A 17,589-nucleotide genomic window follows, 5' to 3' on the forward strand; every position below is an offset into this window, starting at 1 on the left:
AAGTTGGATGGTTTGTGCTTGTGAACAGCAATCTTTAAGTCTGACCACAGATTTTCTATTGGATTGAGGTCTGGGCTTTGACTAGGCCATTCCAACACATTTACATGTTTCCCCTTAAACCACACGTGTTGCTTTAGCAGTGTGTTTGGGGTCATTGTCCTGCTGGAAACTGAATATCCATCCTAGCCTCAAATCACGCACAGAGTTGTACAGGTTTTGCTCATGCACCATCCATCTTTCCCTCAACTCTGACCAGTTTCCCCATTCTCGACTGCTGAAAAACATACCCCCAGCATGATGCTGCCACCACCATGTTTCACTGTGGGGATAGTGTTCTTTGGGTGATGTGTTGGGTTTGCGCCAGACATAGCGTTTTCTTTGATGGCCGAAAAGTTAAATTTTAATCTCATCAGACCAGAGCACCTTCCTCCATACATTTTGGGAGTCTCCCACATGCGTTTTCGCAAACTCAAAATGTGCCATTTGTTTTTAGTAATAGCTTTCTTCTGGCCACTCTGCCATAAAACCCAACTCTATGGAGCGCACGGCTTATTGTCGTCTTATGTACAGATACTCCAGTCTCTGCTGTGGAACTCTGCAGCTCCTCCAGGGTTACCTTAGGTCTCTGTGCTGCCTCTCTGATTAATGCCCTCCTTTCCAGGTCCATGATGTTTGGTGGGCGGCTGTCTCTTGGCAGGTTTGCTGTTGTGCCATATTCTAATAACCTAACCCTGACTTGTACTTCTCTACAACAAGCCTTACTTGTTTGGAGAGTTCCTTGGTCTTCATAGCAGTGTTTGGTTAGTGGTGCCTCATGCTTAGGTGTTGCAGCCTCTGGGGCCTTTCAAAAAAGGTGTGTATATAACAGATGTTTATTGTCTCGCAAATGGCTGTGACACAATTAAGGTACTTTAAAACCCATAGCGCCTAAATACTGTACTCTTCTGCATAGAAATCAAAGAAAAAATATGTTCCTTATAACTCCAGAATTTAGATAGTTGTCTGGACATGGGCACACTGGACAGGACCTGCTTATAGCTAATTTGGGCATACTTCTAATGGTGAAAATAGCCAAAAGCCAAAACAAACAAATGGCTGATAAAAAGGTGATCAAGTTGTAGCCCATAGCTAACCTACTGACTACATGGCACCTTCTAATCTTGCTGCTTACATCCCCCAAAGTATTATGGTAAGTAGGGCTGAATGATTTGGGATTTTCTTTTTTTTTTTACCAATACTGCAATTAAATATGCGATTCATTTTTAAAGCTCTTTAACCTTCTGTATTATTCAAAACGGACAAGCAGTAAATCAGTGTGTAGTATGACCAACACAATATTAGATGGATTAACTATACACTATTCTTTCTTTTAGGTCAGGCCTGTGTTATGATGAAATTAGGTGATGCATTAATTGCATGAATTATTATTGTGAGCAATGGTGGAGAAGAAATATCAAATTTTAATAATATGAGAAAGCTAGAGGTGCAGTGGTTAGCACTGTCGCCTCACAGCAAGAAGGTCATGGGTTCAAACCCTGGTTGCCCCGGCCTTTCTGTGTGGAGTTTGCATGTTCTCCCCGTGTCCGTGTGGGTTCTCTCCGGGTGCTCCGGCTTCCTCCCACCCTCCAAAGACATGCAGGCTAGGTTGATTGGTGACCATAAATTGGTCTTGGATGTGTGTGTGGATGTGAGTGTGAGTGGTTGTCTATGTGTGGCCCTGCGATGGACTGGCGACCTGTCCAGGGTGTACCCCACCTTTCAACCAATGTCAGCTGGGATTGGCTCCAGTCCCCACGACCCTGTACGCAGGATAAACGGTTGAGGATGGATGAGAAAGATAAATTGAGTCAAGTCATGGCATTAAATAATGATATAATATCATCAGGTCAGCCTACCTACAGACCACAAGAAAAAGGTCCCCACAGTGTGCTATACAGTAAGCACTCAATACAAACCCCACAGTTCAACCACCAATTAATGAGTCCTTATCCCAGTTCAAATCTCCTTGGAGTGCATCTTTCTATATCCCAGTAAGCAAACAACAGTTGAAGTTCAGTTCAAAAGTTGGCCAAGTTGGACAGACTGGACTTGTTTGTTTGGTTTGAAACGCCGTTTCACAGATATTTCCTGAGCTGACTGGTGGCTGTGTGTGCGAAGTTGATGCTTCCTCTGCAGACTGCTTTACTCTCGTCATGTGACCAGAGTGTAATAGCAGCCTTTGCGATTAGAAAATCTTGTTTTATCACATCGCGATAATATCGCAAATGCAATTAATCGTTTAGCTCTAATGGTAAGTGTTAGATTTTGGGAAGTTATGGGAATGGAGCAGTTTGTCTGTTTTGTCTGAGGTGGAACCCACCGTGTTGGACTTTAAAAACCCATGGCAGAGGCTGCCTTCCTATAGAAAGTTGTGAGCTGAGGAATATGATGTTTATTTACCAGGGACTGTTATTAATATTTTCTCCCCCACACCTCAATTAACATATTCCTTTCTATATGAGGCTTTAGACTGTTTTAATAAAACAATTGATAACAAATTTATTTAATCTCAGTGATTCATTTGGCAAAACTCCTGAGTTGAACTGTACACAGCAAACCAATTGCACTTAATTTAAACACAACCCTTTTTATCTCTTTGTCCCAAAGGATGAGCTCACTATTTGCTATGTGCTGATATTGTTATTCAGGTGCAGATGTGGGCTTAGTGTAGCCACGGGCCTGTGAATGATTTATTGGAGTGGAGCACAGAGAGAGATGGCCTCGAAGAATCTAATAAGACACCTGTACCCGGGAGGGTTTTATACCACCTAGATGGGTTGTAGGGGAAGACTGGGTAATAGAAGGAGGAGGGTGGATGGGGAGATTAAGGAAAAGAGCAATGTGAGAAAAGAATAAGACAAAAACAGCATAAAGGAGGCAGAATGGATGAGGAGTGTTGGGGAGGGTGGGGGAGACGTAAGAGGGAGTAAGAAGAAACAAGAGGAAGAAATAGGATGGGAAGAAGGAGGGCTGATTCGTGGCCAAAGTCAACTAGTGCTGAAACATTTGTCAAACATTCACATATTCTAGTTTGTCAAATGTAAATGAAATATTTGTGACATTGTGATGGGCATTTCCTCTATTTATAGATAGGGTGTGACTAACCTTTGTAAGATTAATCAACAAAAAACAACAAGCCATTACTCAATAATGAAAATGTTTTGGTTTTTTTGAGGGATTTAGAAACGTTTCAACTCTTGAACACAACCATATCATCACTTTAGCAGACAAGTCCTTCTGACAGTTATTCCCATATGACATGCATGCACCAATAACACAGAGTGACAGAGGAGCAGGCAGGGGAGGACAGGTGTGAAGTGGATGGCAGGACAAACTTAATCTTTACCTTACGCGACCATTTTTGTTGTTTTTGGCTCTGTACCACAGCACATTAGCACACACAACACAAGAGATCAACAGGTGGATTTGTGTTGCATCGGCAGTAACGCAGATGTTTTAACAGACTGTTGTGGTGAAGAGGGAGTTGAACTGGAAGGTGGAGCTCTTGATTTTCCCAGCTATGGTCAGCTAACTCTCAGCTATGGTCATGAGCTTTGAGTGAATTAGTTTCCCTTTTAAGCAGGGCTCTGGACGGCGGCCATTTTTTGACATAGTGCGAGAATTTTTTACAACTTTTCGCAAGCAGGATGCATCCATGTGTCCACATCTCTCTCTCTGTTTCTCTGTCGAATATACTTTGGCGACCGTTAATTAGTCGGTGTTAAAAAGGTCCACGCAGCTGGTCACATGTTTTGGCGTTTGTGTGCCTCAAGCACTTTCAGACAGGGAACAACACTCCAACCTGGTGGTTTACCTGAACAGGGTGTTCTAGGATGGAGTCAAATCCCCGGCCTGAATAATTGTACCAGTCCGCCCCTGGCAGAGGGAGTTTACATGCCTTAGATTTAGCAAAATCGCTAATACAATGAGCTGGATCTACTGCACTAGATGTGGTCCACAACATGCGGGGAGCACCGAGGTTGCTGAGGCAACTGCCACCACACAGTTTAAATATGACACATTAATGAATCACAAAAGAAGCTTAAAACATAAAATATGCCAACTCAAATGGCATAGCCACAACCTGAATTTCCCCTAAGGGGGATTAATAAAGGTATACCTCATGTTTTGTTATCTTATTGCATTTGTTTAAGCACCATTCAATTAAAATGTGACTGTGAACTAAAATAAAACAGCACATTATAGTTTTGTATTTATTACCAAAGTATTTATCAGTAAGATAGTTAAAATTAATAAAAAATGTGCAAACATTTCAGTACGATTGAAAGTGTGCGCCCCTAAATTTTCTGCCTGTGCCCTTAAAATTTTCGGAAGCTACAGTGTTCCTATGAAAAAAAAGTTATTCTGGAGCCTTGCTCTTAAGGATGCCTGGGCCTACCCTCAGGGACGTGATGAGGAGCTCAGACATTTGGAAGAAACTAAGTAGAACCACTGGTCCTCGATGTTGAATGAAGCCAGTTAAGATGGTTCATCAACGGATCAGGATGCCTCCCCAGTTGGGGTACCTCTACAGGGAGACCCAGGGCATACATCTGAACATTCCCAGGATAGCTGATCTATCTTGCTCAGCCTAATGCTACTAGACCCAGACTAAAATAAACAGCAGAAAGTGGATGAATAGAGAAATATAATTAGTACTGTCAGATGTCCGTCCTGTCTCTGTTCTATCTGCCCCTCTGATACGGCAGCAGTCTGTGCTGTTTCATGGGGTTGATGGCTGCTCTGTGCTCACATAAAGATACCATGATTCAGTGGAGACAAAAGGGCATAGTGAGCTGTGTGAACTCTGCATGAACACCCTGGGGGTGTGCGTAAGTGCTGTTTCACATTACCATTTAGTGCACACCTGACCTTAGAGTAACTTCAGACCTCTGCATATCCACACACAGATACTGCCCTTCCTACCAGTTTTTCATTTATTTTCCGGGATTTTATAAAACAATAGTTGTCACAATAATGTATAATAAAAATTACAAAAAAAATGTGAAGAACTTAACTAAAATGATCAGCAAGATTGACATACAGTATACAGTGTTTCCACTATATGCATTCAGGAGCGGCGGTGCGCCGCCGCTACTAAAATTTCCCACGATCATCGCTACAAATGTTTTCACTCACACACTGTGCGAGCACGGCAGCACTCAATGCTCGGCTCACTTCCTCTTCTCGTTCTATGCAGAACATACACTAACCTAAAGGATTATTAGGAACACCATACTAATACTGTGTTTGACCCCTTTCGCCTTCAGAACTGCCTTAATTCTACGTGGCATGGATTCAACAAGGTGCTGAAAGCATTCTTTAGAAATGTTGGCCCATACTGATAGGATAGCATCTTGCAGTTGATGGAGATTTGTGGGATGCACATCCAGGGCACGAAGCTCCCGTTCCACCACATCCCAAAGATGCTCTATTGGGTTGAGATCTGGTGACTGTGGGGGCCATTTTAGTACAGGGAACTCATTGTCATGTTCAAGAAACCAATTTGAAATGATTCGAGCTTTGTGACATGGTGCATTATCCTGCTGGAAGTAGGAGATGAGTGGTACTCGGTGGGGTCTTCTGCTGTTGTAGCCCATCCGCCTCAAGGTTGTGCGTGTTGTGGCTTCACAAATGCTTTGCTGCATACCTCGGTTGTAACGAGTGGTTATTTCAGTCAAAGTTGCTCTTCTATCAGCTTGAATCAGTCGGCCCATTCTCCTCTGACCTCTAGCATCAACAAGGCATTTTCGCCCACAGGACTGCCGCATACTGGATGTTTTTCCCTTTTCACACCATTCTTTGTAAACCCTAGAAATGGTTGTGTGTGAAAATCCCAGTAACCGAGCAGATTGTTAAATACTCAGACCGGCCCGTCTGGCACCAACAACCATGCCGCGCTCAAAATGGCTTAAATCACCTTTCTTTCCCATTCTGACATTCAGTTTGGAGTTCAGGAGATTGTCTTGACCAGGACCACACCCCTAAATGCATTGAAGCAACTGCCATGTGATTGGTTGATTAGATAATTGCATTAATGAGAAATTGAACAGGTGTTCCTAATAATCCTTTAGGTGAGTGTACGTGACAGATGGTGTTATAAGAGCAGCGTAACTCTGATTTAGGAGGTGCGTGGCGAGTGTTTGATTGTCCGAGCGGCAGAAAGTGACGGTGAACGCGAGCAGAGGAAAATATTCTGGCAGTAAATGTACTGTGTCTGTTACAACGTGTTAGCTTCTCAAGACCAAGTAAAGTCTGTTGTTTCCCACCTGCTGGAAAAGTGAAGCCGGTTAGCGCTAAGTTAGCTAACATCTCCCCTCCACTTCAGACTGCGCAGCTGAGCAGGAAAGCTTCTATAGCAGCTACACAGCTGATATGTAACTTAACATTAGCTCAATTTATAGAAAGTAGCTGGGAGCTTTTGTTATTGCCTACTTGTCCAATGTTGAGAACATCAGGTACAAACTTAGACTAAACTGACGTAGCCTGCAGCTCTGTCCTGTACAGACCGATTCAATTATTTTTCAGTTTTCAGTCTGAAAAAGTGGTTTTGGAAAAGAAAAGACAGAGGTGACTGGAGGAGCTGAAGTTAGTAAAGCTAATTAGTGATGCAAACAAGTCCTTTTAAGCTAATGGATTTTAATGTGCAAATGAAATGCACCTCAGAAGGGAGGAGGTTTCTCATGTTGCCTATTTTTTATATTAATGTCTACAGATAAATGTCAGAAGCTGTAAAATGAAGACACAAAAGACAAACATGAGCAATCGTATCTATAATGATTCTGAGGTATTAATAACAGGGTTTTCCTGCTGTTAAGGCTTAGGGGTGATGCCCAAAATATGCTGTGCCATCACTGTAAAATCACTGTCTCCAGATCTAAAGGTTGTAGTTCCTCCAGTAGACTGATCTTTGGGTGTTGTTTATTTATTATCTGCTCTAGCTTTTCTAACTATTTGTTCAGAGATATGGTGAAAATAATGGCCCAATATGATGTGAAATTACATATTTTTCATTGGAAAACATAACATGGGGGCGGACCCCCAAACCCTCCGACCAACACCAAAACATTCATCTAAAGCTCACATTAAACTATGGGAAAACACTGCAGTTTCAAGCTATTCTAAGGTGCATTGCATGCTCATGGACACAAGAGCAATGTTGCTGAGACATGTTGTGTTGTGTGTTTTATTTATATTCAGACACTGGTATAACAAAAAACGAATATTTGCTGTCCTACACTGCAAGAGATATAAAAAAAAAAAAGTGATTGACAGATAGTGCTAGTTCAGGAAAGCTGTTTTTCCCTGCTTCCAGTCTTTATGCTAAACTAAGAGAATTGTCTTCTAAATCCAGCCCCATAATTATCATACTAACATGATAGTGGTATCCATCTTCTCATCTCATTCCCAACAAGAAAGCAAATAAGCGTATTTACAAAAAATTTTGTCCCTAATTTTGTGGTAGATGGTATGTCAGTGTGGAGTGTTTTGGGCATTCACACACATCCACAATGGGATATATAACTGTGCCGAATCAAACAGATGTTACAAACCACCTGCTCACTGTTTGAGAACTTTTATCTGTAATGTCAGGAATAATGACCCCCTACTGGTGTAATGTATCAGTATACACTGGTTGGTAGAAATACACGTGCTACAGTATATTAAGCCAAAACCATGCTGTGATCAAATTGCTGTGTGTGGGCGTAGCAGAATGAGGATGGGCTGGTATTTGCAATTCTATTAGCAGATCTGCAAGCAGTTGTTCCTCTTGCACAGTCTGCATATTGTCTTCTAGAAGTAAGAAAGGAAAAAAGGGACAGTCCATCATAACCATCCGAAATATTCATCCCATAAACATTAATAATACTAATACAATAAATGTATTATTATTATTATTATTATTATTACAACAATTATGGCAATATCAGCTGCTCTGTTTCAACAAAACGTGCATGTAGGCTAAAATTCAACCATTGTTTGGAGATACAGTGATTTAAAGCAGCAGTGAGTAAGAAAGTATAAATAACGTGTAAAATGCTATGAGCAGAGGAAATGTCTGCTAGCCGCTAGGCTAATTTATGCAGTGTAAAATGCCATAGGCTCAAACTCATAATGCTGAGTAGCAAAAAACAAACCTTGACAGTTATTGAGCAAATTGTATGCTTTTGTTTAATGTCCTTGTTAAGCCACGTTTTATGTGTGTCAGTGGAGTCAATTTTAAAGTCAACTTTACTGCACTTAACCGCTTAATGCTACAATAATGTATGTGTTGTTTTTTGTTTGTTTTTTTTTCTTTTATGGCCATTCTTGTGGTCATCACTAGTCAGAGGAGGACAAAAGGAGGAACAAGAAGAGAACAACGAAACAAAACTTAAAAAGGAAATAAATAAGTCATTATGACATAAACAACAGTTTAATATTAACGCACTGCATGTTTGTTTGCTACCAGTCTTCCCGTTAACTGCCTTTTCCAGTGTATTGATAGATATCTGCTTTAATGCCAGTACGGGGGCGCTGCTTTCATAATGTAACCTGTAATTAGAGCTTTAGCCACTGGGGGGGGGGGGGGGGGGGGGTGGGGTGTATGTGTATTACTCATGTTGCGGAGAAATAAATCTGTTTACGCAGTCACATTGAAGGTAACACAAGTCCCCATAATGTAAAGCATTTAATTTGCGGGTGAAGACTTATTATATGAAATCAAATCATATTGGAAACATCATCCTAAATATGGCGGACTTAGGACTTAAGGTTACTGTTGTGCCGTTTCAACATGTGCTGTAGTGCGATCGCATCCATTTCAGAAGCTTTGTAATCCAGACTTGAACTGCCGTGTCTTTTTGAAGACTTTGTAAGATAAATCCATAAAAATAAATCAAACACCAATGTCTTCTGTTGTTAAAAATTGTTACTGTTGTCAGCATGCTTGTTAGTCATCGACTGGCAGTCATCTGTTGACTTGTGTTGAGTCTGTCGACCAATCAGAGGCTGTGTGGGCATGTGTGTGGCACCACTGATCTCAAACGCAGTGGAATAACATGAAATTTACCCCATCCCCTTATCAGTAAATCTATACTATCAGGGCCGCAGCTGAAATAATGAGTAGAATAGCGTAAATGTAAAAATGTGTAGATTCTCCTCTGCGCATTTGGATAGTATTGTAACTGTTGTCACTTTGCTGCAACTCAACATTAGCCAGGAGTAGGCTGGGAAATGGAAAAACATTGGGTCAGAACTGGGTTTGCTTAACTCTTATCCCCGCTTGCTATCCTCACCACTTCGTTTGGTTCGGCCGGTCTTGTTTGGACGGGAGATGCAGTGGCCAGTGGTCGTCTCCAGGTCCGCTGCACTCAGTCCGATCCCTGCACTTCCTTTTCCGATGTTGATGAGTACATGTTTCAGTAATAAAGGTGAAAGAAAATACAAATTAAAATATTGTAAATAATATTGTTGCAAAGTTAAAGGGAGCCTCCTCAAGCATTTAATAGCTTGAGCTCTAGGCTTAGCATTAGCTTCCTTCTGTCTCAACTCTTCCGTTTCACTGGACTTTTTGGCTCCTCCCATTGTAGTTTAACTTGACCATGGACATCTCTGCCTCCTAAAATAATTTCTTTGGCAAACTCCAGCACACGCTGCCACAGCGCTGCCTTGGTGCTGTGGGTACTATTGAGAGAAATTGGCTGTTAAATGGAGAGTTGACAGGCCGAGGCACTGACTTATTGCTGCATCTAAACAAACTGCTATTACCTTGGAAAAATATGACTACACTTTATTGATGTGTGCTGACAGAGTGGAACCCAAGTTCAAAGATAGGCTTTTGAGTGTGCCTGTGCTTATTGGTGTGCTTGTCATCTTAACTTTCTGCTTGCATGGCTTCCTGCCTTTCCTGCTATCTAGATAACTGCTTTTACGGCATAAAAGTGTGATTTGCTTTGTCCTTTGCGATACACACACACACACATCTACAATGGGACTCTTGTCGCTGCAGTAATGTGCCTTAACTGATGAGATGGCAAGGGAGTTAGAGAAAGGAAGGAGAGAGACAGATCTAAAGAGCAAGGGGTGAGACATGCTGGGATAGACATTAGGAAAATCTCTGACAGAATACAGTGCTGATGAGAACCATAATGGTAAAAGAACAGTAGTAGAGACAATTGCGATGTAAATACTAGCCACAAAAGTCACTTTTGTGAAAATCAACCTAAAATGTGATGTCAAGTAAATGTGAGGCAACATACAACAAATAAATATGAACAGTTTGTTTAAATGTATTGTGAAGTAGTAGCAGTATCCTGGTTTTCTCAGTTCAGTCTTGATGGTTGAAATGTTGTTTCATCATATATGGTAAAAATAACAATGAATGACCGTGTGTGTGTGTGTGTGTGTGTGTGTGTGTGTGATGTCACTCGTATATTTGTAATGGGTTGTTGCTTACTAGCTCTTTGGCAGTTAACCAATTCAGATTCGAATAAAATTCAAATTTCAAGTAGAGGAAGATGACACTGCTCTGAGAGAGGATTATATTCTCTATTCAAAATAGACTCAGTACGTAGAAAATGGGCCACTATTGTCAGGCTCTTACTCCAGTGCACAACTTGCCAAATCACTGACTGTGTTGTTGAATGTTTTCAGTCCACTGAATTACAATATGAAACAAAAGTAATAATTTACAAATATGTTAGTGTATGATCACAAGGAGAATTATGATTTTCCTCTTGATAAGAAATTGAAGGCTGTTTCTTTACAATTAATTTGTCTGACTGCAGAATAGTGGAAGGTGTTTCTGTTTTTGTTATTGATCAGAGGTGTCAGTCAGGCAGAGCAGTATTGCAGAATTGGGGCTGTTCCAAGCAAGAGAAAACAGGCGTGTTTCCTTTCTAAGTGAGGCTACAGCACATTGACAAAAAGGCAGATTTAAAAAAAAAAACTAAAAAAATGTAATTAAATTAATAAGTGATTTAACTAAAAATACTACATATAGCCCCTTTAACATAAATGCAGACCGACATTGTGTGGACTGGTGCCACTTCACAACTCAGTCATTGCTGATCACCTATCTGACATCAAATCCGCAAAAGTTTACTCAAAGGTGCACAAAACACTACCACACAAAAGCAGCCCACAGTCATGATACAGAGAAAACACTCTGCAACAAATCATAGGCAGTTACACTCACCCACACATTTTAAGTTGATTTTAATTATTTAAAGGTCGTTTATTCATAGCAGCTTTATAAATACTTTAAGAAGATGGTTTATAGCAAGGGTGGGGAACCTTTTTCATATTAAGGGCCATTTCAGTTTTTGTAACATCCTTTGAGGGCCATACTAAATTATTTACCATATATATCACTAACCTCTAATGGGATGGTTGGAACTGCTTGTCTTTGGCGAGGCGTCTGATGTCAGATGTCAGTGTTGATGATGCTACTAGCAGCTGGTTTTCCAAGTTTTGGTCAGTCAGCCTTGAGTGAGTCTTTGCAAGAGTCAGTTTAGTATCCCCTGGGCTCTGCGTAGTCACCTCACTTCACAGATATCACTGATGCTCAGGAGATGGGTACCAATGATCTTCTGAGCAGTTTTAATCCCCAGCTGCAGAGCCCTCCGGTCCTGGGCCGTGCACATCCCATGCCAGTTTGTGATGTTTCCAGTCAGGATGCTTTCTATTGTTCCTCTTTAAAAGCTGACAAGAACTTGGCATGGAAATTTGGCCTTCTTAAGCTTCCTCAAGAAATATAGTCATTTTCTTCACCAGCGTGGAGATGTGAGATGACCATGTCAGGTTCTCTGTGATGCTGATACCCAGGAACCTGAAACTGTTTATCAATTTCCTCACGATATGCAGTCTCATCATTGTTTGAAACCCGTCCAATGATGGTGGCAAACTTCACAACAGAGTTCTCTCCACGTTGGGACATGCAGTGGTAAGTGTACAGCGTGAACAGGAGGGGGCTGAGCACACAGCCCTGGGGGGGGTCCGGTGTTGAGCACTAGAGTGGAGGAGGAGAGTCCACCAATCTGAACTGACTGGGGTCTGTTTGTGAGGAAGTCCAATATCCAGTTTCAGAGTGTTGTATTTAAACCCAGAGTGCTGAGTTTGCTGATCAGTTTCATGGTAGAGATTTGTGTTGAATGCTGAGCTGAAATTCAGAAAACAGCATTCTGATGTAGCTGTTGATTTTCTCAAGGTGTGTGAGAGCTGAGTGGAGGGCAGTGGAGCTGGAGTCCTCTGTGGATCTGTTGGTTCTTAAAGCAAACTGGTGAGGGTCCAAGCTGGCTGGGATGTTGTGGGTTGAGAGCCACAGGGCGGTAGTCGTTCAGACTAGACACTGCAGACTTTTTAGGTACAGGAACGATGGTGGCTGTTTTGAAGCAGGTGCTCTCTTTAGACAGTGAGATGTTGAAAATGTCAGTAATTAACTAGCTGATTGGCACATGTTTTTATTACACGGGCAGGAATGTTATCAGGCCCAGCTGATTTACTCATATTCACTCTCAGCAGGACTCTCCTTACATCTACTGTGGATACTGACAGTGGCCGGTCCTCTGGAGGTGGATCAAAGCGAGCATAAAAGGTGTTTAGTGTGTTACGTATAACTTGTTTACTGTTGCCAAGAATTGGATCGGGGGCTTGATGTCAATTTTGACATTTCAGTGGGAATTAAAGAGGAGGCACACTGTCTGGTAGCACCAAAGTTGTCTCATTAATGTGTCTTTTTAGCTGCTAGCTTGCTATTGGTAAGCCTACATTCTGGAATCAGAGGACAGGACTACTGGAGTACTGTGTGGAGTACTCAGGCTAAGCTAGCTGTTGATGTTAAACATCTCCAAACTGTAGACTGACTGCATGTTAAACCACAATCTCCCAATTTCCATTTCTACATTAAATGTAAACGATGTAACACGTGGTGTGGAGGCTTTGGAGCAGTTGGGAGTAACTTTTGAGAGAGATGAGCGAAGTAATATAATGAGTCACGTAAGCCAAAGTAGTAATTTGGATGATTTCATTTTGCTGAAAAAAATGTAGATTTTAGAATGTTGAGGGAAGTGGATAGAGGTGGGATTTTCAGTATCTAGAGGCCATTATAATACAGTAAGTGTAGCTTAAGACGCTGTTGCTGTTTTCACTTGTCTGGAGTGCTGCTTGGGTTTCTCAGACTTTTTTTCCATGATGACTGTAAAAGTTGACTGACGTGTCATCGGATCATGTTTAAGGCAAGACTTGGCCAGTCACTATGTGGTGGGTGTGGTTGTCATATTTTCTCGCTGTCACTGTCGTGATATTGGAAAGAGGTTTTCAACCAACAAGCGCTTTACCTAATGTTTACAGAGAACTTTAAAGTAAACCACCAAAACCTATATTATGACAATGATGATGATATTGATGTGCCTTTTCTTTTCAGTGCCTGGCTGTGTGGGAGTCATTCCTTCTGTCTCAGAGAGTGGAGCCCAGCAAGCAGAGAGATGAGGAAGACCCATCTTAAAGTGTGAGGATGATCGAAACGTGGCGATCACCTCCTCTTTCCAAATGACATGAAGCAACACCCTCTGTTGTCTGCCCAACACATCCAAATAAACACTTTGAACCAATTCCCACTTGTGCAAAAATACGTCGTATACAAAAGAAGCACACTCTGTCTTTCTATCTCTCGTTTTTTTGCTAAAGAGCTTAACCCTAGTCTCACCACTCAAATGATGATTGTGCATCACTAAAACCAACACTGTGATCCAAATATCCACATATCAGTGTTTACACGCCTCTGGGTGTAGTGTTGTAGTCAAGACCACCAAGACCAGACTTTATCAAGACCGAGACAAGACCAATCCTTTTAGGGGCTGAGACCAAATTGAGACAAAGACCAGTTCCCCACATTACATCACACGCAATAAAATGTGGAACAAGATCATAGGTACTTCTCAAATTGATCTGAAAGATCCACATTCCCATTAAAACACCCACATACAAACACTAAGAGATAATATAAACGTAAGCATCTTTATTCAACACTACTTTTCCATGTTTACCATCGCGGGGAGGGGGACAGTCGTTAATGGGAACAGCACATTTTTAATGAGGGTTATTGGTTGAAGCAATATGTTTTACGTCCAATCAAAGTTAGGATGTTAACAAATAAATCAGACAATGCAAAAGCAATTTATTGATATTCCCAAAGTTATGGTCTGGACTGGTCTTGAAATAAAATCCCGAGTCCTCAGTGTCCGAGACCGAGACAAGACTGAGTACAAATGTGGTTGAGTCCGAGACGAGACCAAGACCATCAAAAAGTGGTCTTAAGACCGGTCTCAAGACCAAGACCAGTCTCGAGTACTACAACACTATCTGGGTGCATTACCAAAAGTCCACTTCTGTGTCCACATTTTTAGCATTGTTTTTCATACATACCATAACTGTATTACAGTAACTGTTACCACATAGTGACACTTTGAAATATTTCCCTCTATTGCAGAGGGAGAACAGCTGTGTCCCATTTCCGGTAGATGCCTTCTTGCGTAATGCTAAGGTGTGGCGTTATCAGAAATTCTTACTCTTCACCTTCAGAAATCAAAACTAAAGATGCATTCAGGTGGCCCTCCTAGTTGGGATTTTCCAACTTCACCATCAGGAAATTGCTCTCATCTGACAAAAACAGTACAAAGTCCTTGTTACAGGAGTCTAAAAGCTCCAAAGTAATGTGACAAAGTGTACTGATTTTTAAAATCATTGATGGAAGAATTGTAGATGAAAGTGAGGCTGTTTTCAGCTTTTAAAAATATTCTGTTGACTTACAGTAACATTACCAGGACAAACAAATCTGAAGTTACTTGTTGGCTTGCTACTAACTGAGGTGGCAGAGGAAGCCACAGTAAATGAACAGAGTTATCAATTCTACAATGTAGTTTAGGATTTGGTTTTGTGGGTTGGGTTTATAGTGTGTCATAGTGGACTACAACCAACATAGCATCTGGAATACCCAACAAAAAACTAGCATGTCAGAATTGTTTTAGCTGATGTAAGTGGATCAGTGAAGACAGTTCCTCAAAACACCAGTCGGGCTCTGATTAGTTGGGGTCTAAGTCAAACCAAGTATATTTGATCGCCTAATTTTAGACAATTACCATCCAAATATTGTGTGGTGTGATTCTGGCACAATTATCAAACTTTCAGTTTTTAAAAAGTTAGGTCTTGTGTCTATGGATTTTTTTAAACTTACTGAAGAGGAAGTGTGTACACCAAAAAGTCAAATTATAACATTTCATTACAAAATAGTTTTCTAAGAAAAGAATTGCATTGAACATTATAAATAGATAACAACCTACATCCATCAGTTTTCCCTTCAGACTTACGGTACATGTAAGAGCAGAATAATATGAATAACACACAGTGCTATTGATCTCCTGTTAAACTTTGCCTTAAATGCTTTATGAAATTCTCTCAAGAATGTTTTGTCTGTGCCAATAGACTTCACATTTACATGTCTGATGAAGACTAAAGTGTTTGTAATGTCTTTACAACACAATTCTGAAAAATTGTTTTATATTGCTATAATCTTTTTCTCTCTAATTTCCTTATATTGTTATTGAATATGTAAAAAAAAAAAAAAAAAAAGTTTGCTGAAATTTATTTTTAGATGTTGACATAATAAAGACAGATCTTACAAACTTGACAGTCATTCTTTGTCGTTCATGACAGCATACCAATTGAGCACATGGTTATTAAGTAAGTTCATGCTTATCTGTCTTCAGGTGCAGAACAGTTGCTCTCCATAATAAAGAGCAGTTCAATGAAACACTGTGTTCTTGTCAATTGGAGGCCAGTGGTTTGTACATCCTGTACAATAATTGCATGCAAGCTTTGCTTTGCTTTTACATTAAAGAGGTCATATTATGCTTTTTGGGTTTTTCCCCTCCTTTATTGAGTTATATACCTTTTTTGTGCATGTAATAGGTTTGCAAACCGAAAAAGCCTGAAGTCCACCTCAAAGGGAGTTCCCATCTCTTGTTTGTAGTCCAGCCTTTTCTTCCACTTTGCTGTGACGTCACAAAAAACATGCGTCATAATGCTCGCCTGTAGGCTAGTCAGACACGCCCCCAAAAACACACTGAGCTGCAGCACACACGGAGACAAGAAGTCTTTCCTGCCTCTCCTCTCCCCTCCAAACATTAGCTAGTCAATGGACATTAGCATGTTGCTAAGCTGGTAAGGGGAACATCTACAGCTGAAGCAAAGCCGTGTTTACCAGCTTTTCAGGGCCCGCCCTACTCTGCTTCTGATTGGCCTTAACTAGGTACTGCCATGTGCAACTCCCAGCAAAGATCTTGTAGAGGCAAGATGCATCACTCCATAGCTAAAACGAAGCATTCAACACACACAGTGAAAAGAGAAGCTGCAGCAATGTGCAGTATGACAAAAATATGGTGTTTTTTAAAAATGAAACCATGTAAACCTGTTCTGGTACAACCCCTAAATAAGATTATGAACCTGAAAATGAGCATAATATGATCTATTTAAGCACAAATGACACATCTATTCCTCTCTCCCTGCATGTAATGCTACCAATAAATAGGTGAGTGAGTGAATAAGATGAGTATGAGACAAGTTCAGAGTTCAGAATTTTAGCTTTTATTTCCCGGTATTCACATCTAGATGTGTTGAACAACTCGGGACATATCACAGTTTGTTTGAACCCACTCATTTTTCAAGTGAGCAAAAGTATTGGAACATGTGACTGACAGATGTTTCTTGTTGCCCAGGTGTTGCCTTTTAGGTTGATTGTCCAAACATTAAATAGCTCTGCATGACTAGTCTAAGTTTTCATGCTTGGTTCAAACCTATAAAGACTGCATTTCCCGTTAAAGGGGATAAACCAACATGAAGAGAGCTGTCTATGGGAGCAAAGCAAGCCATTGTCAAGCTGAGAAAAGACGGAAAATCGACCAGAGCCCCAGGACAAACATTGGGCATAGCAAGCACAACAATTTGGAAAGTCCTGAAAAAGAAAGAAACTACTGGTGTGCTGAGCAACAGATGTCGAACAGGTCGGCCAAGAAAAACAACAGTAGTTGGTGATGACAGATATATCGTGAGAGTTGTGAAGAAACCCCCCAAAACATCAGTAAGTGACATCACCAACAACCTCCACAGTGCAGGGGTGAAGGGATCACAATCCACTGTTGGAAGAAGACTCAGAGAGCAGAAATATAGAGGCGACAACACAAGATGCAAACCACTCATCAGCAGGAAGAATTGGAAGACCAGATTGAAATTTACAAAGAAGTACAGAGATGAGCCGCAGAAGTTCTGGAGCACAATCTTATGGACTGATGAGACCAGGATTAATCTCTACCAAAGTGATGGAAAGGCCAAAGTGTGGAGGAAGAAAGGAACTGCTTATGATCCGAAGCATACAAGCTGTAGCATGGTGGAGGTAATGTCATGGCTTGGGCGTGCATGGCTGCTTCTGGAACAGGCTCATTAATATTTATTGATGATGTAACTGATGATGTTACCAGCAGAATGAATTCAGAAGTGTACAGAAACATTTTTTTC

General features: G+C 41.0%; 1 protein-coding gene across 2 annotated transcripts in view; it reads left to right on the top strand.

The window, feature by feature from the left end:
- Window positions 1–13,631, top strand: part of snx7 (sorting nexin 7) — a 94,775-nt gene extending 81,144 nt beyond the window's left edge. For both annotated transcript variants that reach the window (XM_046061864.1, XM_046061853.1), the window contains one exon: window positions 13,445–13,631. In XM_046061864.1, coding sequence (XP_045917820.1) covers window positions 13,445–13,525 — 81 coding nt within the window. In that variant the 3' untranslated portion in view covers window positions 13,526–13,631. The remainder of the gene's footprint in view (window positions 1–13,444) is intronic.
- Window positions 13,632–17,589: the final 3,958 nt, after the last annotated feature.

Source organism: Micropterus dolomieu, linkage group LG01 (assembly GCF_021292245.1).
Source record: "Micropterus dolomieu isolate WLL.071019.BEF.003 ecotype Adirondacks linkage group LG01, ASM2129224v1, whole genome shotgun sequence".
Classification (NCBI taxonomy): Eukaryota; Metazoa; Chordata; class Actinopteri; order Centrarchiformes; family Centrarchidae; genus Micropterus; species Micropterus dolomieu.